We start from the raw sequence: 22,171 nt of genomic DNA on the forward strand, positions 1-22,171 counted from the left end.
GGCCGGACTGTCTAGGGGTGGCGAGGAGAGCCGGTGAGGTGTCCGGTGGAAACGCAGAGGCCGGCTGTGCTGTGAGGTCTGCAGAACACGTGAGCACCTGAATACTAAATACACATACACACAAGAACCTTGTTTTTCATTTAATAGGTCTGGATTTTATGTTTAATGTCAAAAGGGAAGGGAAATCAGCACTTGTCTGTTTAAGATTAGGTTATGATTTAAGATTATAACGTAATTTATTAATAGACGTTGGAATTGAGTATTGTGTCAGGAGAGGTTATTCATGACGTGTGGGTACACACCCCAATGCTGTTGTAGCTGCTTTCCCGTGATTAGTATCTTCTCAGACGTGGTTATTAATAAATAAAGAACTTCAAGTTACGTGAATGCAATAGTAAAATTAAATAAGTATCGGTAATTTTACTCATGCCGAACTGTTAGTGAGTTAAGGTCTTCATTATAATACTTTCGGCTGTTAGAACATTGTTGCGGGGGACTTTTTGTTTATTCTGCAGCAGGAAAACTCTTGCATCACATGCCAGACTGGAACGCCTCATTCCCGGTTAATTAAAAATGAGGTACAAATAAGATGAGGTGATATAAATGGACTAGAAGTGAAATGGATTCGACCTGAATTCACACACTATTTACTGTCAGGTTCCGGTAGAACGTTTTAGTTTTATTTATTTTTTGCTCGGCATTCCAGTCCATCCTAACAGTCAATTTTGTTTGCTGTTGTTTTGATGGTAAAATTTTGTTTGCTGTTGTTTTGATGGTAAAATTTTGTTTGCTGTTGTTTTGATGGTAAAATTTTGTTTGCTGTTGTTTTGATGGTAAAATTTTGTTTGCTGTTGTTTTGATGGTAAAATTTTGTTTGCTGTTGTTTTGATGGTAAAATTTTGTTTGCTGTTGTTTTGATGGTAAAATTTTGTTTGCTGTTGTTTTGATGGTAAAATTTTGTTTGCTGTTGTTTGATGGTAAAATTTTGTTTGCTGTTGTTTGATGGTAAAATGTTACACTGTTGTTTTGATGGTAAAATGTTACACTGTTGTTTTGATGGTAAAATGTTACACTGTTGTTTTGATGGTAAACTGTTAGACGTTTGTTTTGATGGTAATATGTTATACGTTCACTCGTGTGGGGTCGGCTCGACCTGGGGTCGAGCAGCCGTGGTGACCAGCAGGAGTCTGGGAGACCCGGTGACTAGCAGGGAGGAGGGGTAACTGATGTAAGAGACACTCCTCTCGATGGATCTAGTGGAATGGGAATTTTTGTTTGCCTGTTTTGGCTAATGGTTCTCCTGTCCAATGTTTTTGTCTAGTGTTCATGACTGGAACTGTTTATTGAATTGGGATTCCTGTGAATGCATTAAAGTGGGTTTGAGTCCCGCTGAGGGGTTGAGTTGAAGGTCAGGGACCTTCGGGGGTCTGGGACCCCCCCTTTTTTAGCTAGGGATTTAAATTGCCAGATAAACTTGGATGTTGATGGCGTGGCTTCGTGAAGATACTATGTTGATACTTTACTATGTTGACATGGGCCTGAAAAACATAAACAGAGATGTTGAGGTTGTGAAATGTATGTGAAATTCAGCATTACCTGCTGATGCGCCTGCGCTCTGTGTGTGCGTGTGTAAACGCGTGGGTGTGTGTGGGTGTGTAAGCTCCGTGTCGCTTGTCTGACTGCGCGTTCACGCAGGGAGCGTTCACGTGAGGCTGCGTGGATGGGAGAGAGATGTTGTCTCGTTTTCCTTTCTGTTGACATTTTTTTTTTTTTGTTAAATTGATACAAGTAAAATAGTTTTTTACTCGTTCTTTTCCCTGTGTGGGGAATTGATGATGTGGAATTGTCAGAATTGGGTTGATTTACTGTTCGAATGGTTGCAGGTTACTTTTGTGATACTGTATTTGAACCGGATTGTGGGTCAAGGACGTATAAGGCCTTTGAGTAGCCCATTTTTAAAATACTTAAAATAAAGATATTTTTGGCCATTTTCCAAACATTTGAAATGTAGTGTACACGTACATGTATGTGAAAGCTTCAAACAAAGGTATTTTAGTGTTTTTAAACCTACATCTATAGGGCAACGACCCTGGTTTTTGTTGTATGGAAATTGGATTCTTGCCGTTGAGCTGTGTATGATTGTGAAAAGCATGTTACATATCAATCATTTTCCTTTATTTTGTCTGTCGTGAAGTCACGTACTGTTGATTGACGGTTTCGTCAGGAGTGGGTTTCGTCCCGTAAAATGAGTGCCCTGTGTTTTTTTTTGGATATGGGTCAATGACAAATAAGGCTTCCGCAGAAAGTATTTTTAAAAGAACTCTGTTGTATCTACAATATTTTAAGATTATTGCATTCCAGTGACCAGGTATTTAGTATCTTTAGCGTCCAATTTTACATTTAAAGACGGAATAATAATTATACAAATATACAAATGAATGCATTTAATACAATATCTATTCACATCATAGTTGTCAACCATTCGTTCACTTTAACCTATTATTTATTGGTTTAAATGAATGTTTTATGTGGTCGCACCACCTGACATCAGTTGTGCCACCTGACTTTTACAGCTAATTTTAAATTAGACGGGCTTCTACTTGGACACCTGTATTGGCTACCTTGGCTGTCAAGTTCATACATATCATTTTTAAATAGAATAGAGAGTTTTATGATAAAATCACATTTTCCTGGTTTTACATTGGTTGTACCATTTGACATTTTGGGGGTTTGAGATGCCAAAATGTAAATTGATTAACATTATTTTAAAGGGAAATAATGCACCCGGACACCAAAATATGCATGCCATGTCGTTGACCCATATAGTGTTCATGAGCCTACTGTCATTGGCTCTGAGGGGCAGTTTGGAAGTGCTTATTGCAGTATGTTGTTGTTATCTTGGTTGCGAGTGAGTCCTGAGACGAGTGCGTTAAAGCTTCTCTGGACCTGTTGACCCATTTTGGCTGAACAGGGGCATCAACCCCTGTCCGAATTGCAGTTTGTTGCCACAAGGGTTGCGTTTCTGGGTCATGTCATTTCGGGGGAGGGCAGATCCCTCTCACCTGGCAGGATTAAGGCCATTCAAAAGGAGAAACGCCAGAACTGGTCATTAAGAAACAAATTATGTAAATTCTGGGCTCCACGAGGTATTGTCGACAGTGGGTCTCGCATTATGCGGAAATTGAGGCACCATTGGCAGCAATTGCCCATGGAGAAGGCCTACGAGCATCAGACCCTGGTACCTGGACTGACGAGGCTGACGACGCCTTCACTGACCTGAAACTGACGTTACAGACGCCTCCACTACCTGGACTGCCTGACTGTTCACGACTTTTCGTCCAGACTGTGGACGGAAAGGGGGGTTACATGACTTCAAGTGCTACAGCAAGTTCTTAACCCTTACCCTTTTGCCAACAGCGGATGATGGAGAACCACTCGCAACGCTAACATCCATTTGTTCCCCGAGACCTGAATTTGAGTGATGATGCTGTTGTAATGATGTTGTCTTTGTTCCCCAAGACCTGAATTTGAGTGAGGTTGCAATTCACACTAACAATCTGATTTTGTCTCTCAATGAAATGTTCAAGCTGACGCAGCTGCAAAGGAAACTGCGTCCAAACAACCTTTGTCTCTCAAAGTACGATCTGTCTCCCTGCTACTTCCGTCCTCGGCTGTGACCTCGGTTGAGATTGGTGAATTGTAACTAAGGGCTTTGCACACTGAAATATGGTCCTGGGAGGATGCGGACTGCAGGGTAATTAACAGGGTGTGAATGGGGCCCGACGGCTGGCCATGTCTCCCCAAGAATTTTTTCCCTCACTTTGCTTAATTGACACAAGGTTTCATGTGTCAAGGGGTGGGGGATGGTGAGTGAAATTCGCAATACGAGGGTATACGATGACACTGGTTCACGAGAGGGGGTTCACAACTCGCCCCCACCAGACAGACGTTTCAACATTTGCAGATGGATTTCATTGAACTTACACATAGTGAAGGCAAAAAGTTTGTTTTTGGTTATCATTTGCATGTTTTCTAAATGGATTGAAGCTTTTCCCACAACAAGACAGGACTCCGCCGCAGTGGCCAAGGCTTTGATGAACCTGATAATTTCCAGGGATTCCCGGGGGATTCTGGCGAAAAAATCAGTTCAGACAATGGCGCTCAGTTTGTGAGCGCGGCACTGAAACAGGTCGGTGAGTACATGGGCGTAGATATACGACAACATTGCGCCTACCACCCAGCCTAATGTGGTGCTAATGTGGCGCGCCAGAGAAGCAAAAATGGCCTGAGCCCCTTTGAAATCCTGTTTCAAGAGACCTTTAAACAGGGATTGGGCCTGTTTAAGAGGCAGCAGCAAGAGACTGGCCTTTGTGAAGACGAAATGTTACGATATTGTGCAACCTTGTCGTCTGTTTTGTCTGATATTAACAAGCAGGTTAAGGCGGCCCTCCCCAGACCGGCAGAGACGAAACTCCATGACCTCGGAGTGGAGACTACATCGTGGTCAAAGACTTCAGACGTAAACACTGGAAAGCTCGGAGGTGGAACAGACCGTTCCAAGTGCTTCTGGTGACGGAGACAGCAGTCGAGGTTGCAGAGAGACGTACCACGTGGATCCACGCCAGCCACTGCCGACGGGTTCCTGATCCACGCGCACGCCATGCACCTGATCGAGAGGCCACAGCCGTGGCATCCCCTTAGGCAGTTCGGATGCGGCCTAAGGGTGGCGACCAGCGTCCTGCTGGTCGTCTCCTTAGGGGTGAGGTTGCTTCTGCTGCTGTTGGAGAGCCTGCACGATCACACGTCACAGACCAAATGCACGACAATCTCACCTCCCCCAGACCACGATTCTGAGGCGGCACTTGCCCCTCATTGGCTGGTGAGAAGGGCTGCTGTTTACACGAACAACATGACCAACACGGCGTTGCAGCTACAGGACAACATATGGTTCCGTACCATGACCACTGTGACGAGGCAGCTGACCAACGAGATCGATGTGACACATGTTGTCGGACACCTGAATGAATTGTTGCATTTGCAGAGGAGGTCCTTGTTTTCCATTTCAGGGTGGGAAACTGCACTGTTCAACCTCTTTGCCCCTGAACTGACTATTCTTTTGGGTTTGTGTGTTTTTCTGTATTTTATTGTGCCATGGGTGAAGAAACTAGTAGCTTCTGCCATTCCCACCGCACCTGGACGGTTTGCCCAGGAGATGGACCACAATGATGAGTGGGTTCCTCCTTCCATGGAGGATCCAGAGCTACTTTAATTTATATTCTGCATTAATCCTTCCTCAGGTTGATGATGTTTTTTTTTCATTTATGCTGTTTTGAACTGATTATGAGCTGTTATGTCCTGTTGACAGGTCGTGAGGGAATCAAGCATTAGCCCCGTGGTACGGTGGGTTAAAACATGGAGGGTTTTGCCAGGACATGTGGAGAATTTTGTCATTTTTTTTATTATTATTATTATTATTATTATTATTATTATTATTTTACATGTTATCTCATTTTATCCTTGAACTGCATAGTCACACAGTGCCTTTGATTTTTTCTCTTCTCCTTTTCCCTTCATGGACTATTGTGCTGAATGTGATTTGTTTTGGTATTGTTTGAAGTAGATTAGTTTATATTCCATGTTTGGTTTTTCCCCTACGGGGGTTTTTTCCTTCCTTATCTATGATAGGGTAGCTAGACAGATTGAGTCTTTTGACTCTCCCCTTTGCCTAGTGGAGGGAGAGGTTTTGGCTCTTCTGTACCCGTGACCTATGATCCTCTGTCGGGGTTTCTGTAACTCCCGCGTTGGAGAAGGGGTGTGCTAGCGTTTGGCTGGTGCGCGGCAGAGCATATTGGTCGCGGGGTAGGTCAGTGCAAAATTTCCTATTTTATTATGGTTTAGCATACAATGCTAAAAGGGGTGGAATGTAATGGAAAATTTTGGTATAACACTGTCTGTTGCCTGTTTTCATTCCTGTGGCGAGGTCATGTTCCTTTGACACAGATCATGACACGGTTGCCAGGGTGATGGGTGATGTTTTGTCTTTTCCAGTTCCAAACTATAAAATAACCTGTCCCTAATCTTCTTCAGCGCACTCAGGACTGTCGGTTCATGTGACCGGTTGGACTGTGTGGCTCCGTTCAATTGAATGTTTGTCCTCTTTTCATTAAATCTTCGAAAGACAGCTGAGGTGTCCTGACATTCTTTTTGAACAACAATTTTTGCCACCACAGTAGATGACAGCATCATTCACAACGATGCCAGGCCAGTACGCGAACTGCAGGGGGTCCATCACATCAACCACCTGCTGTCTCAGGTGGCCGAGCAGAATCCTCTCCATGGTCTTCATCAGGTGGGAGGTTAAGGCTACTGGTCTGAAGTGGTTGGGCTCCCTTGGTTGTTTGGTCTTTGGAACCGGAACCACACAGGAGGTCTTCCACAGAAGTGGAACTCTCTCCAGACTGAGGCTCGGGTTGAAGATGTGCAGGAGCACAGCATAGAGCTGGTCTGCACAGTCCCTCAGCAGCCTGGAGAAGATGCCATCAGGACCAGCAGCCTTCCTCGCCTTGGTCCTCCTCAGCTCCCGCCTCAGCGAAGAACTTTCAAATGTCTTATCAGCTTCGTTGTGTTGAAATTCTTTTGTAACATTCCTACTCGTCCTTTGGACACACCTTGCAAACTGCAAATTTGTTGTCCTTTTCAGACATTGTAAAACTCCCACACCAGCGAGGCCGACGCCTCGTCAGGACCGCTCGGTCTGAGATGCGGGAATGCATCCGCGGGCGGCGGTTTGTTGTTGTAAACGTCATCAGATCGGCCGCTCTGAAATATTATTTTCCGATCTCCGATCAAAACCGATTATCGGCCCGATCATGATCAGGGGCTGATCGATCGGTGCATCTCTAATATTTACAATAATTAAAAGGAATGGTTTTAGACATACAAGTTTTCCACCGAACAGCAAATACTTTCTGATCTACAATAAGGATTAAAAGGGTCAAGAACAAAAACATACTTTGGCAATTGTATTTATTTATTTATTAAAATTGTGCAAAGACATGCCCAAAAATGGATGAGTAACATGCACTCAACTTGACCTTGTCTGCCAGTGCAATTAAGTTGCAAAACAAAATGTTGTAAAAAAAAATAACCATACAACCCCAGTGCATGTTTAACTTGTGCAAACATTCTAAAACAAAGTAATAAAATAATAAAAATCACAAAAAATGTTTAACTACATGAATTAGAGAGGGGGTCTTACTACCCCTTGTGCAGTGTCACAACAAAAACAAATATCCCAGTAACAGCAAAATTAGCCTACCGACCTCGATAAAGTTTGGGGAAAGCGCTTAGCTCTAAAATTACTCTTGCTCTATTCCGGCGGCCACGACTGAGGTCACCTGTAATGCTCAACACTCTCTCAGCAAATGCTTGAGATGCTGGCATGGCCAGATGATCCAAGGCGATAGATTTTAGGATTGGATAAACAGAATCTCCCTGTGCAGCCCAAAATTCAAAGGCAGTCTCTTGGTTTATGGGCTATGACAGCTGCTCCTTGAATTTCCTCATTTCCTCTTTGACACACGACTTTGGAAGGCTAGACCTGGATGGCCGGCTTGCTTTTGACAAGAATTTGAATCTTGGCCGCTTTCTAGTCTGTGGTCTCTCTTTGGACTCTTCTTCTTCCTCCTCCTCCTCCTCTGGCTCCTCATCTTCAGCCTCCTTCTCCCGTACTACTGGTGGCAGCGATTGAGCAATGTAATCTTCTGCTTTTTCCAAAAGCGCCTCAAATTGCTCGTCATCGTTTTCAAGGAGCGCTTCAGGTGCAACTGTTGGGTCGAGGAAGCATGCAGCAGCAGTGAGGGGTGAAATCTTAGAGTCAGTGTGATCTAGAACAGTGATTCTTAACCATAGGGCCGCGGCCCACACTTGGGCCGCGAGCGCCATCTAGTGGGCCGTGAAAGAAAATCAATTTTGTACGTGTGGGCCGCGAGGGCCGCGGGACTGCAAAGCAACTCCCGACCAAATGAGGAGAAGAAGACCCTCAGCTAGCTGTACGTGTAATAGTAAGAGAAATGGTGTGTATTTATAGAGAAAATCCTTCATTTTGCACAGAGTACGTTTAGATCCGCCAGGATCAGGGATCGATTACTTGGGTCTGCGCCCAGAGCGAGCGAGCGCGGCGTGATCATTTATCCCGGCGCGTCCCCGCAGCCGGGGAGGTCGGTGACGCTCGGGCTCACCAATGAGCACCTTCACATGTGCATGAGATTCTGACACCATCCAGACCAGATTTAAAGTCCTGTCAGGAGAAATTAGAGCTCAGTTCTCTCACTGAACGACAGAAAGTGGGGACATAAGATTAAGGGGAAGAAATAAAAACTGCAAAACTGTTCAATTGTTAAGATGTGTTTATATTCATTTATTATAAAAATGTGTTGAGACAATTAACAAAGAAAAGGGGAAATTCAAACTGCTGGTAAAGAAATAAAATAAGATAGCATTTGGAAAATAAAATAAAATCTATTTTATTTTTAAGAGAAAAAAATATGTGTAATTGAAGTTACACATGTTAATGGGCAAATATGTACTTTTTTAATATAACAGTCAGATGCAGATGTTGATACAACTATGAGCCTACTTGAATGTATATATATATATATATATATATATATATATATATATATATATATATTTATTATGATGTTCTGGACCTTCGCTTGAGTAAATTTTCTCTAAATGGACCTCTTAAAGTTGAATACCCCTGCTATACAGTGTTAATATTTAACGGGCCCCGGGCCACTCTGTACTGAAAAAATTGGGCCCCAAGGTCAGAAAGGTTAAGAACCCCTGATCTAGAAAGCAGCTGAACCGCTTGTCCATGTTTGCCTTCATCTTCTCTGCCAGGGAAGCTAAGTCCTTGAAGCTAGAACCCTGGGCATGGGGGAACTCAGACAGGTGACCCTGCAGGTCCAGAAGGGCAGGCCCCACAAGGGATAGGGACTGTGTGTCGCTCTGGAGCATCTGGGTATGCTCAGCGAAGGGGAGGAGTAAATCTCTTAGAGCAGTCAGCCTCTGCCACTCACTTGGTAGTAGATAGTCCCAGCTCATCCCATCCCGACCTGAACTACTGAGTCCTTGATTTGGAGAAGCCGTGACATCATCAGATATGTGCTGGACCATCTGGTACGGCAGTCTTTGACCACAGTTAGATGACACAGCTGCAGCTGTCGCTCAGTTGCCACCGATGACTTGCGGAAGAGCTTGACAAGCACTCTAACTATGCTCAGCAGTTGGTTGACACTCAAATCTTTCTGGATCATATTCACCACAAGTTGCAGTGTGTGAACAACACAGGGGGTCCTATCTACGGCTCCAAACCTAGACAGATAAGACAAAAACACAGATAGAAAAAAAAGACAATTAATTTTAAACACCATGCAAAATAAATAATTACTGAAAGTTACTATAACCTAGCATAGGTTATAGCACATTGATAGGACTGACAGACTGAAAATGTAAATTAACAGCTGAACTGAAATAATCATCACCTCAGAGTCTTCAGTTTCACTGGTGTCGACGGATTCATCATCGGAGCTGGTGGGGTCATCCGGTTCATTAGCTTTGAATGCTGCAATCACGTTGCTTCCGTTATCAGTTATGACTGTCAGAATTTTGTGATGTGGTATTCCCCAGTCCTCTATGCATCGATCAACACAGGTTTTTATACACTCTGCAGTGTGAGGGTGGGCGATCTGGTCAAGTCTCAACAATATGTGTTGTGCTTTGTTTTCCACATTGCAAAAAAGCATGCACTAATTGCCAGAAATGAGGCTGTAAGTCCTTTTTTGGTCCATATGTCCAGCACAATTGTTATTTTGCGTGCTGTGGCAAGCCTTTCTTTGTACTTTTGTTTTTCGTCATTATAAATCTTGTCAACTAAGTTGTTTATTTTTGTTCTTTTGGGTATGGTCAGCCTCTTATCAAAGGTCTCCATGAGGATGAAATCTTCATCCTCAACTGTGCAAGCAGGGAGACCAGTACGTCCAATCCAAAGAGCGATCGCCTGTTCTTTGGCACGTTGTTCCAGCGAGTCTGGCTTATGTTTGGATTGTGCGGCAAAGGCTGCTAGGATAGATGACTGTGCCCTGTCGCTCTTAGGAGCACCAGGTTTCTCTTTAGAAGTTCTGGTCTCCAGGATCTGGATGAGGAAAAAACAAAGAGGGGGATAAAATTACTCTCTCTGTATACAAAGTGCACCTCCTATAGAGGTCTACAAACGTAGGCATATAAACCCACAACGTACATACATATTACGAACATCATCATGTGTTTCAACGCATCATTCCTGACAAAAATACTACAATGTTAAAAAAAAATGGAATGGCCTTAACTATCAAACAAGCAAAACAAAAATATGTTTTAAAAGCTTATTAACCACATGACTGACACATACTATGTACTTAAGCCTTCTGAGATTTATTTCTGAGCAATGGCAAAAATTATAATGCATTTGTACTGTTGAGATTGTTTTTTTGTGTGCGTTTTCCCGTCCAACTTTATTGTAAGCGCACCACAAACGGCATAGGTCATGGTCGCAGCTTTTAGCCCAGAACGGTATATTCTGTTTTAGCCTAAAGCTAGCAGACTCTACATATGATAAAGCTGTACATATAACTCGATCAATTTAACATATCAATGTGGTGATGGAAAATGAACGCACAGAGAGGACCACACCGTCACTGGATGTAAACATGGTTAAACATGCTGCTAACGTTACAAAAAGAGCTAAGTGTGCTGTTCATTTAGACACGTGGGGAACAGCAACACGTCTCAAATGCTATATTTTTGTCTACGTTTCAGACAGTCACTAAAACATGGGTAAATATGACTTATTACACTTGCAGCCCGACCAGAACCCCGTCATGTACTACACAGACTGCGGTTAAGCTAGCTGTCATTCGTACTCGAGTGGTGAAATCAGCCACTCGGCTACCAGTAACACACACAAGCTACTAAATTGATGTCAGCACAACTAAATTAATTTAAGTCTGGGTTAGCAGCACAACCAAGATAATTTTAGACTGAAGTCAGCAATTGATAATATGAAATTGATAACAAGTCGATTGTGGAGTAACACTGTATGTATATGAAATGTTAACAGGACTTGGTCTAACTTACCTTTAAAAAAATATCCGCGTGGCGAGTCTTCAGGTGCCGCTTGAGGTTGGTGGTGTTCTTTCCCCTGAGAAAGTTTGGGCAAGTTAACCTGCATGGGGACCTTTCTCCAGCAGAGAGCAGCAGAATCTGGGCAAAGGAAACGGCGCCAGCGACCTCCGTCGTCACTTGTGTCCAGCTGGTATCAGACCGGGAACAGCGCCACTCGCGGCCACAGCCAGAACTGCAGGTCGCGGACGCGTTCACTGTCTTTTTGAGAACGTGCACGTCCACGCGCCAAATGAACGCAGGATACGCGTGACGACAACGACGCGTACGTGTTCTGAACTGCAAGTAGAACTGAGCCCTAACTGATGACGGTTGGATTCTTCCTGATGTTGGTCCTCAAAGGCCTTCAAGAAAGCAGCTCAGCGTGAAGTCAAGACACTAAACTGTGGTGTTTGTTTCAAGATAACGGAGCCTGGAAGCAGGTTTACCTTCCTCTTCCTCAGCTTGGAGTCGTTGAGCTCCTCCTTGTCGGTAATCTCCTGCTTGGGCGGCAGAAGTTCCAGCTCCCTCTCCTTGGCTTCTCTCAGCAGCTGCTCGGCGGTGATCTGCACCTCGGCAGGAGCTTCGTTCTTCACCTGAAACACCACAAACACCCTGAAATATCTCTGCAGGAGCTTTGTTCTTCACCTGAAACACCACAAACACCCTGAAATATCTCTGCAGGAGCTTTGTTCTTCACCTGAAACACCACAAACACCCTGAAATATCTCTGCAGGAGTTTTGTTCTTCACCTGAAACACCACAAACACCCTGAAATCTTTCTCCACCCACTTTTATGCTCCCTGTGTCTTTTCAGAATCCAAAGAATTGAAAGGACAATCAGGATCTTGTGTTTCATGCCGTCATCCTGAGTTAAAAAAAGCAGTCGTGCCAAGTAATGTAGCAAAACCAAAGCTGGAGTTATGATGGGAGACATTCCTTGGTTTGAGGATTTGAAACACTTAGCGCCGCTCCTTTTAAGAGTTCCACCTCCGACCAAACGGGACAGCTAATCACAACAATGTTCATGCTGCTGCTGTAAGACAACGGAAACCTCCAACCTCAGTATGTGTTATATGTCCTTGAATAATGTTTGATGGGTGATGTTTGATAATATCCTTGAATAAAGTTTAGGTTTTTTATCTGTGCTGTATTTATTTGTTCCAAGGGACTGCAGACGCAAATGATCCTAAGGCTAACTCTGGTGCAATGCATCACATGTTTACATTTATGTTTTTAATTGCACATGGTCCCTCTCAAATAAGATTTAAGTAAGTAAGTAAACTCTCTGGTCCTGGTCTGGGTTTAGGGGGTCTTGACTCCAAGTTTACCGACGACTGATATGTTTTCTATGCTGTTGACTGCACATTAGTGCCCCCCCACCAACTTTGAAACATGTTTTCTCCAGATTTCAGGCAGAAGAACCCGGATGTGATCAAAGTTCTGCTGAAACAAAAACTAACCAAACTAAACTAAACTCTGACAGAAGTCTGGATTAGGGTCGCCACCCGCCCCGGAAAATACGGAATTGTCCTTTATTTGAGAAAAAAGTGTTGCGTCCCGTATTGAACTAATACGGGACGCGATTTGTCCCGTATTTTCATTAACGCCCCGTCTGTCACACACACATCAACACTAAATTTTAGTGATGCACCGATTGTTCGGTAACCGAAATTGTTCGGCCGAAAATGGCAAGAAAACACTTTCGTGTTCGGTGGAATAAGTGGGAAAAAAACGAACAATTAATAACGGCGTTGTAATATAAATAGACTGGCCGCTCCGTAACTGTTGCGCACCACATAAATCGTTGGCCAACCAAAAACTAACCACATAAGAATTTAACTAACATTCACCAGCAGGTGGAACCAAAACAACATAAATCAATCTATTACAGGTGCGTTTAGATGAGGAAATCAAACGTGGAAGAGCGTGGAGTGAAGTGGTGCAAACATGTCAGCAGTGTGGAAGTATTTTAGAGTGGCAAAGAATAATACAAGAATGGCTGTTTGCAATGAATGTTCTGCTCAAATATCTAGAGGGGAAACATCTGCAAAGTCTTTCAGCTACAAGTTTGATTTATCATTTGAAATGATAAAAAACCCTGAGCGCTTTAATGCATTATTATTGTTTTAAGGCCTATGTTACAATGTTCAGTCAGTTAAGCCTAACGTAAGCTCAAAGATGGCCAAAAAATGTATTTTGCTAATTTATTTATTTTAAGTTATTGTTCTTTGCTGGTATAATGTCTGCTGGAATATTTAAGAAATGCTGGGAAATTAAAAAATGTTCAGTTTTTTATGTTCAACAAATGTTTTCTACCTTGTAATTTTGTAAAAGATTTTTTTCTTTTAAAAGCATGCCTAAATCAAATTTATTTGATTTATGCAATGGTGAAAAAATTGGCAAAATAAATGAAAAACTGCGAAGAACCATGTTCGGTATTGTTCGGTATTCGGCCAAGTGTTTATTATTATTTTCGGTTTCGGTTTCGGCCACAAATTTTCATTTCGGTGCATCACTACTAAATTTAACAATAATGAACAAAATAAAACACAGGAAACATTAAGGCCAGCAAAATCTTTGTGGCGGGACAACAGGACCTGCTGCGTCTGTGCCATATCTTTATATATTATTATTATTATTATTATTATTATTATTATTATTATTATTAATGTGTGTGCCAGACAGCGGGGAGGACTCGGGCTTCACCTCCAGGTCGGGGTTGGGAATTAAAAGTTGCGTTCCGTATTGAACCAATACGGACATTTATTATGCTCTTATTTATTGATGTCATAATCTACAGGTGAAGGTTGGAACATTTGAATATATTGCAAAACATAATTCGTAGTAAATTTAACTAAAGGTTGAAACAAATATATTATTTCCCACTACATTCAAAGAGAAATATTTCAAGCCTTTATTTGTTATCATTTTGGTAATTATGGTTCACAGTTTATGAAAACCCCAAATAAAAAATAAATTAGAGAATATTTTATGAAATCAAACAATTCCATCATCAAAATTATAACAAATAAAGGTTTAACATATCTTGCTTTGCATGTTAGTTTCACCTTTTAAGTTGAATTATTGAAATAAATGAACTTTTACACCATATTCTAGTTGAATTATTGAAATAAATGAACTTTTACACCATATTCTAGTTGAATTTTTGAAATAAATTAACTTTTACACCATATTCTAGTTGAATTATTGAAATAAATTAACTTTTACACCATATTCTAGTTGAATTATTGAAATAAATTAACTTGTACACCATATTCTAGTTGAATTAGACATAGGAGGATATTTCAGTTACTATATGGTTTTTCTGTCTCTACAGTCATGAAAGTTCAACGCTATTAAAGCACTTTAAACTTTAAATCAAAGCATTTCGTTTTTTCGTATAAAATAAACACATTTTTATGCGGCCTCACCTCATCTTCTTCTCCGGAGTCCTGGTCCTGGTCCTCGTCTTTCTCCTTCTCCTTCTCCATTCCTCCAAAATGTTTCAATCTTCAATGTAACGGGAGTTTCTCTGGTCTGAACCAGAGCAGTGGATAAAACAGAGGCGACGCTTCCATAGGACTCCGTTGGAAATCATGGCGGCAGCACTTCCGGGTTATGGAGCCTTTATTTAAAAAAACTTTATTAGCAAATGTTGCTCTACAAACCATAGACATATAAACGTGGACGCCCCGTGGAGCTGCTGCGATACATAGATATAAATATATAAAGATATAGATATAAAGACCACCATGTATCGTTAAAAGCTGCTGTTTGACCCGCTCAGGTTTGATATTCCGGGGCTCGAACCCCCGACACACCGAGGATCATGGCGTCCACCGCGGCAGGGAAGCAGCGGATCCCCGAGGTGGCGAAGGTACGAAACCCGGAGCTTAGGGAAGCTAAGCTAAGCTAAGCTAAGCTAAGCTAAGCAGGGTTTGGACAGGGCACGGGTTTTAGTCATGAAGTCTTAGCGTTTTAAACTGTTTCTGTGTCAAACTGGGGCTGGTGTCGGGCTCACATTCATATGAATTAGTGGAATCAGTTCTTATTGATGTATTAATTCAGTTTAATTAGTTTAATCCACACTAGGGTTTCCACCTTTCACAAATAGAAATAAGGGACGCCCTGATTTCAGCAGCGCAGGAGCAAAAAAAAGCCCCAAAACTTCTAAACTGCATAAAAATGTGTTTATTTTATATGAAAAAACGAAATGCTTTGATTTAAAGTTTAAAGTGCTTTAATAGCGTTGAACTTTCATGACTGTATAGACAGAAAAACCATATAGTAACTGAAATATCCTCCTATGTATGTATGTATGTATGTATGTCCACATCAGCCCAGATGTAGAATATACAGGTGAAGAATATGGTGTAAAAGTTAATTTATTTCAATAATTCAAATAGAATATGGTGCAAAAGTTAATTTATTTCAATAACTCAAATAGAATATGGTGTAAAAGTTAATTTATTTCAATAATTCAACTAGAATATGGTGTAAAAGTTAATTTATTTCAATAATTCAACTAGAATATGGTGTAAAAGTTAATTTATTTCAATAATTCAACTAGAATATGGTGTAAAAGTTAATTTATTTCAATAATTCAACTAGAATATGGTGTAAAAGTTAATTTATTTGCGATGGTGTTGCGATGGCTTCCAGTGCAACTGTGAGAAACCTTGGTGTTATTTTCGATCAGGATTTGTCGTTTAAACCATATGTCAATCAGGTTTGTAAAATAGCCTTTTTCCATCTCCGTAATATTGCAAAGATTAGGAAAATCCTCTCACAGAGTGATGCAGAAAAACTAGTTCATGCGTTTGTATCTTCTAGACTAGATTACTGTAATGTGTTGTTAGCAGGATGTCCAAGTAATTTGCTGAATAGGCTCCAGCTGATCCAAAATGCAGCAGCACGAGTACTGACAGGAATTAGCAGGAGAGACCACGTCTCTCCAGTGTTAGCGTCGCTCCATTGGTTACCCGTAAAACTCAGAATCCAATTTAAAATTGTATTACTTGCGTATAAAGCCCAAAACGGCTTAGCTCCGCCTTATTTGCAAGACCTGATAGTGCCTTATGTTCCTGTCAGAGCTCTCCGTTCTCAGAGTGCAGGTTTACTTGTAGTTCCTAGAGTATCTAAATGTAGATTTGGAGGGCGGGCGTTCTGCTATCAGGCGCCACTACTATGGAACCAACTTCCAATCTGGGTTAAGGGGGCTGACACCACCTCCACCTTTAAAACTAAACTTAAAACATTTCTGTTTAGTAAAGCCTATAGTTAGTGTTTAGTAAACCTCTAGCTGGTGTTGGTAAATCTCTAGGTAGTGTAAACTTTAGTGTGTCAGAGTCGCTCCTGTGGTTTCTTGTGCTGGCCCCCCCTTCTCCTCCCTTTTCTCTCTTTTGTCCATGTTGCAGCATCCTTTGCCGGACACCGGAACCTGCAGGTGGTCGTGGGTGGCTTGTAGCTTGCATTACGGAGCACAAGTCTTTCCCCGACCCTGCACCCCAACCTGGGACTTGCTGATTGGGCCGGAGCTTCGGGAGCTGCGTGCTGGCCTGCGGTCCCCACCCCTGGTCATCCCGTTGCTGCCCCCCCCTTCTCCTCCCTTTTCTCTCTTTTGTCCTGCAGGTGGCCATGGGTGGCTTGTAGCTTGCATTACGGAGCACAAGTCTTTTCCTGACCCTGCACCCCAACCTGGGACTTGCTGATTGGGCCGGAGCTTCGGGAGCTGTGTGCTGGCCTGCGGTCCCCACCCCCGGTCATCCCGTTGCTGCTTCCACCTGCCTGCTGTGCTGTTGCCGTCCCTGACCCACCAGTCTGGCCCTCGGCAGGAGGGTCCCCCCTGATGAGCCTGGTCCTGTTCAAGGTTTCTTCCCTCCTAAAGGGGAGTTTTTCCTTGCCACTGTTTGGCTTAAGGTTTTTCTCCCACTAGGGGAGTTTTTACCTGCCATTGTTTATGTAATAACTGCTCGGGGGTCATGTTCTGGGTATGGGTCTCTGTAAAGCGTCTAGAGACAACTCTGTTGTATTAGACGCTATATAAATAAAATTGAATTGAATTGAATTGAATTGAATTTATTTCAGTAATTGAACTAGAATATGGTGTAAAAGTGAATTTATTTCAATAATTCAACTAGATTATGGTGTAAAACCTAATTTATTTCAATAATTCAACTAGAATATGGTGTAAAAGTTAATTTATTTCAGTAATTCAACTTAAAAGGTGAAATTAATATATTACCTAGTCTTATTACATGCAAAGCAAGATATGTTAAACCTTTATTTGTTATAATTTTGATTATGGAGTTGTCTATTGATTTCATAAAATATTCTCTAATTTATTTTTTATTTGGCGTTTTCATAAACTGTGAGCCATAATCACCAAAATTATAACAAATAAAGGCTTGAATTATCTCACTTTGAATGTAGTGGGAAATAATATATTTGTTTCACCTTTAGTTAAATTTACTACGAATGACGTTTTGCAATATATTCAAATGTTCCAACCTTCACCTGTATATTATGACATCAATAAATAAGAGCATAATAAATGTCCGTATTGGTTCAATACGGAACGCAACTTTTAATTCCCAACCCCGACCTGGAGGTGAAGCCCGAGTCCTCCCCGCTGTCTGGCACACACATTATTATTATTATTATTAATAATAATAATAATAATAATAATATATAAAGATCTGGCACAGACGCAGCAGGTCCTGTTGTCCCGCCACAAAGATTTTACTGGCCTTAATGTTTCCTGTGTTTTATTTTGTTGATTATTGTTAAATTTAGTGTTGATGTGTGTGTGACAGACGGGGCGTTAATGAAAATACGGGACGAATCACGTCCCGTATTAGTTCAATACGGGACGCAACATTTTTTCTCTCAAATAAAGGACAATTCCGTATTTTACGGGACGGGTGGCGACCCTAATCCAGACTTCTGGCAGAGTTTAGTTTAGTTTGGTTAGTTTTTGTTTCAGCAGAACTTTGATCACATCCGGGTTCTTCTGCCTGAAATCTGGAGAAAACATGTTTCAAAGTTGGTGGGGGGGGCACTAATGTGCAGTCAACAGCATAGAAAACATATCAGTCGTCGGTAAACTTGGAGTCAAGACCCCCTAAACCCAGACCAGGACCAGAGAGTTTACTTACTTACTTAAATCTTATTTGAGAGGGACCATGTGCAATTAAAAACATAAATGTAAACATGTGATGCATTGCACCAGAGTTAGCCTTAGGATAATTTGCATCTGCAGTCCCTTGGAACAAATAAATACAGCACAGATAAAAAACCTCAAACATTATTCAAGGATATTATCAAACATCACCCATCAAACATTATTCAAGGAAATATAACACATACTGAGGTTGGAGGTTTCCGTTGTCTTACAGCAGCAGCATGAACATGACGGCATGAAACACAAGATCCTGATTGTCCTTTCAATTCTTTGGATTCTGAAAAGACACAGGGAGCATAAAAGTGGGTGCAGAGATATTTCAGGGTGTTTGTGGTGTTTCAGGTGAAGAACGAAGCTCCTACAGAGATATTTCAGGGTGTTTGTGGTGTTTCAGGTGAAGAACAAAGCTCCTGCAGAGATATTTCAGGGTGTTTGTGGTGTTTCAGGTGAAGAACAAAGCTCCTGCAGAGATATTTCAGGGTGTTTGTGGTGTTTCAGGAGAAGAACGAAGCTCCTGCAGAGATATTTTAGGGTATTTGTGGTGTTTCAGGTGAAGAACAAAGCTCCTGCAGAGATATTTCAGGGTGTTTGTGGTGTTTCAGGTGGAGAACAAAGCTCCTGCAGAGATATTTCAGGGTGTTTGTGGTGTTTCAGGTGAAGAACAAAGCTCCTGCAGAGATATTTCAGGGTGTTTGTGGTGTTTCAGGTGAAGAACAAAGCTCCTGCAGAGATATTTCAGGGTGTTTGTGGTGTTTCAGGTGAAGAACAAAGCTCCTGCAGAGATATTTCAGGGTGTTTGTGGTGTTTCAGGTGAAGAACAAAGCTCCTGCAGAGATATTTCAGGGTGTTTGTGGTGTTTCAGGTGAAGAACAAAGCTCCTGCAGAGATATTTCAGGGTGTTTGTGGTGTTTCAGGTGAAGAACGAAGCTCCTGCCGAGGTGCAGATCACCGCCGAGCAGCTGCTGAGAGAAGCCAAGGAGAGGGAGCTGGAACTTCTGCCGCCCAAGCAGGAGATTACCGACAAGGAGGAGCTCAACGACTCCAAGCTGAGGAAGAGGAAGGTAAACCTGCTTCCAGGCTCCGTTATCTTGAAACAAACACCACAGTTTAGTGTCTTGACTTCACGCTGAGCTGCTTTCTTGAAGGCCTTTGAGGACCAACATCAGGAAGAATCCAACCGTCATCAGTTAGGGCTCAGTTCTACTTGCAGTTCAGAACGCGTACGCGTCGTTGTCGTCACGCGTGTCCTGCGTTCATTTGGCGCGTGGACGTGCACGTTCTCAAAAAGACAGTGAACGCGTACGCGACCTGCAGTTCTGGCTGTGGCCGCGAGTGGCGCTGTTCCCGGTCTGATACCAGCTGGACACAAGTGACGACGGAGGTCGCTGGCGCTGTTTCCTTTGCCCAGATTCTGCTGCTCTCTGCTGGAGAAAGGTCCCCATGCAACTTGCCCAAACTTTCTATCTGAAAACATATTCTCATCTTGATGTTTCCTGCTAATTCATACACAATCTTCACTTTAATCCTTAACTTAGTTTTACATCAGAATATGTTTTTATTTTTTTTATTGAAACATAGATACAAACAAACAAGGCACATATCAGAATTACAAACTTTTGCCTTGGGTTGAGCAACATCAGTATTACAAAATATACACTGAGAATCTAATTATTGTACAACATAAAATAAAAATGAAATAAAAAAAAAATAAAATGAAAAATAACTCACAGGGGCCATATCATATTAAATCATATCTTTCAAGTAAAGAAAACAGTTTAAGGGCTTTCTTGTCTTTAACAAGACTCAAGGACTTACTCATGCCATCTTTCGGGAACCACAGGATTTCGTCTTTGCTTTTTGCAGATGACGTTGTCCTGTTGGCTTCATCGGACCGGGACCTTCAGCATGTGCTGGGGCGGTTTGAGGCCGAGTGCGACGCATCAGGGATGAGAATCGGCACCTCCAAGACCGAGGCCATGGTTCTCCATCGGGAAAGGGTGGCGTGGAGAAGTCCTGCCATCAGGTGGAGGAGTTCAAGTATCTCGGGGTCGGTGTCCCGGACCGTCGTGGTGAAGAAGGAGCTGAGTCGAAAGGTGACGCTCTCGATTTACCGGTCAATCTACGCACCTACCCTCACCTATGGTCATGAACTTTGGGTAGTGACCGAAAGGACGAGATCGCGGATACAAGCGGCCGAGATGAGTTTCCTCCACAGGGTGGCTGGACGCTCCCTTAGAGTTGAGTTTCCTCCGCAGGGTGGCTGGACGCTCCCTTAGAGATAGGGTGAGGAGTTCGGTCACCCGGGAGGAGCTCGGAGTCGAGCCGCTGCTCCTTCACATTGAGAGGAGTCAGCTGAGGTGGCTTGGGCATCTGTATCGGATCCTCCTGGACGCCTCCCTAGGGAGGTGTTCCAGGCATGTCCCTCCGGGAGGAAACCCCGGGGAAGACCCAGGACACGCTGGAGAGACTATGTCTATCGGCTGGCCTGGGAACGCCTCGGACTCTCCTCGGAAGAGCTGGAGGAAGTGTCTGGAGGAAGTGTCTGGGGTGAAGGAAGTCTGGGCATCTCTGTTGAGACTGCTGCTCCCGCGACCCGGTTCCGGATAAGCGGCGGAAAATAAATGGATGGATGGATAGATGAAACCAGATAAGGATACTATGCTCCCATTGAGCTAACGCCCAATATCTCTTTATAAATGTAGATCTCAAAATAATCAGCAAAGCTCTTTCCAAACGTCTGAAAATGATTACACCTTCTATTATACACCAGGATCAAACAGGTTTTATTAAGGGTAGACACTCTTCTACTAATACTCGTAAACTACTCAATATTATAGATAATTCGAATATCAATAAACAGGAATCTACAATTATATCTCTAGAGGCAGAAACGGCATTCAATTGGGTAAACGTTGGAAATTTCTATTGGCAACTTTACACAAATTTGGATTTGGCAAATCTTTTATCATCTGGATAAAGATATTATATAGCTCTCCCAAGGCATGTGTAATGACAAACATGATCAAATTTCAACAAGCTTTAACTTGCAAAGAGGTACCAGACAGGATTGTCCTCTTTCTCCTTCACTATTTATTGAGCGCTTAGCAGCTGCTATTAGGCAAAACCAAAATATTAAAGGCATACAATGCAAAACATTATATCACAAAATAAGTCTTTATGCTGATGAAGTACTAATCTTCCTCCAGAACTCACAAACCTCACTATCACAGACAATTGCACTTATAGATGGATTTTTATCTCTGTCTGACTACTCTATCAACTGGTCCAAATCCACAGTTTTGTGCATCAACTGCAATTTCCAGAATACAGCCACTACTAAATTACAATCAGGAAACATTATATATCTAGGCATAAACATCTCCCCTAGACTGTCAGAGTTAATACAAATAAATTATGTTCAGCTCTTAAGAAAAATAGAGGATGATCTTACCCGATGGAACTCTCTTCCCATTTCACTGATGGACTGATTGAGAATTGTCACCCATCGAAATGATGGTTTTACCAAAAATAAATTATCTTTTTTCAATGATACCATTCAAACCCCCTCCTTCTTGGTTTAAGTCACTGGATTCAAACGTGTCAAAATTCCTGTGGAAAAATAAAACGCCACGTATTACCTTAAAGACATTACAAAAATCCAAAGACTGTGGAGGCTTAGACTTTCTCAACTTCCAGTATTATTTCTTAGTTAATAAGTTACAGTATATCTTTAAATGTGATCGCACACAACCAACAACCAAGACATTCTGAAGAATGATAAAA

At 42.2% G+C, this 22,171-nt stretch overlaps 1 protein-coding gene across 1 annotated transcript in view; it reads right to left on the reverse strand.

Moving 5' to 3' along the window:
* Window positions 1–22,171, reverse strand: part of LOC133460955 (zinc finger protein 665-like) — a 210,970-nt gene that overhangs the window by 94,215 nt on the left and 94,584 nt on the right. The window contains exon 3 of the mRNA XM_061741668.1: window positions 11,652–11,798. Coding sequence (XP_061597652.1) covers window positions 11,652–11,798 — 147 coding nt within the window. The remainder of the gene's footprint in view (window positions 1–11,651; window positions 11,799–22,171) is intronic.

This window comes from Cololabis saira, chromosome 15, assembly GCF_033807715.1.
Source record: "Cololabis saira isolate AMF1-May2022 chromosome 15, fColSai1.1, whole genome shotgun sequence".
NCBI classification, from domain to species: Eukaryota; Metazoa; Chordata; class Actinopteri; order Beloniformes; family Belonidae; genus Cololabis; species Cololabis saira.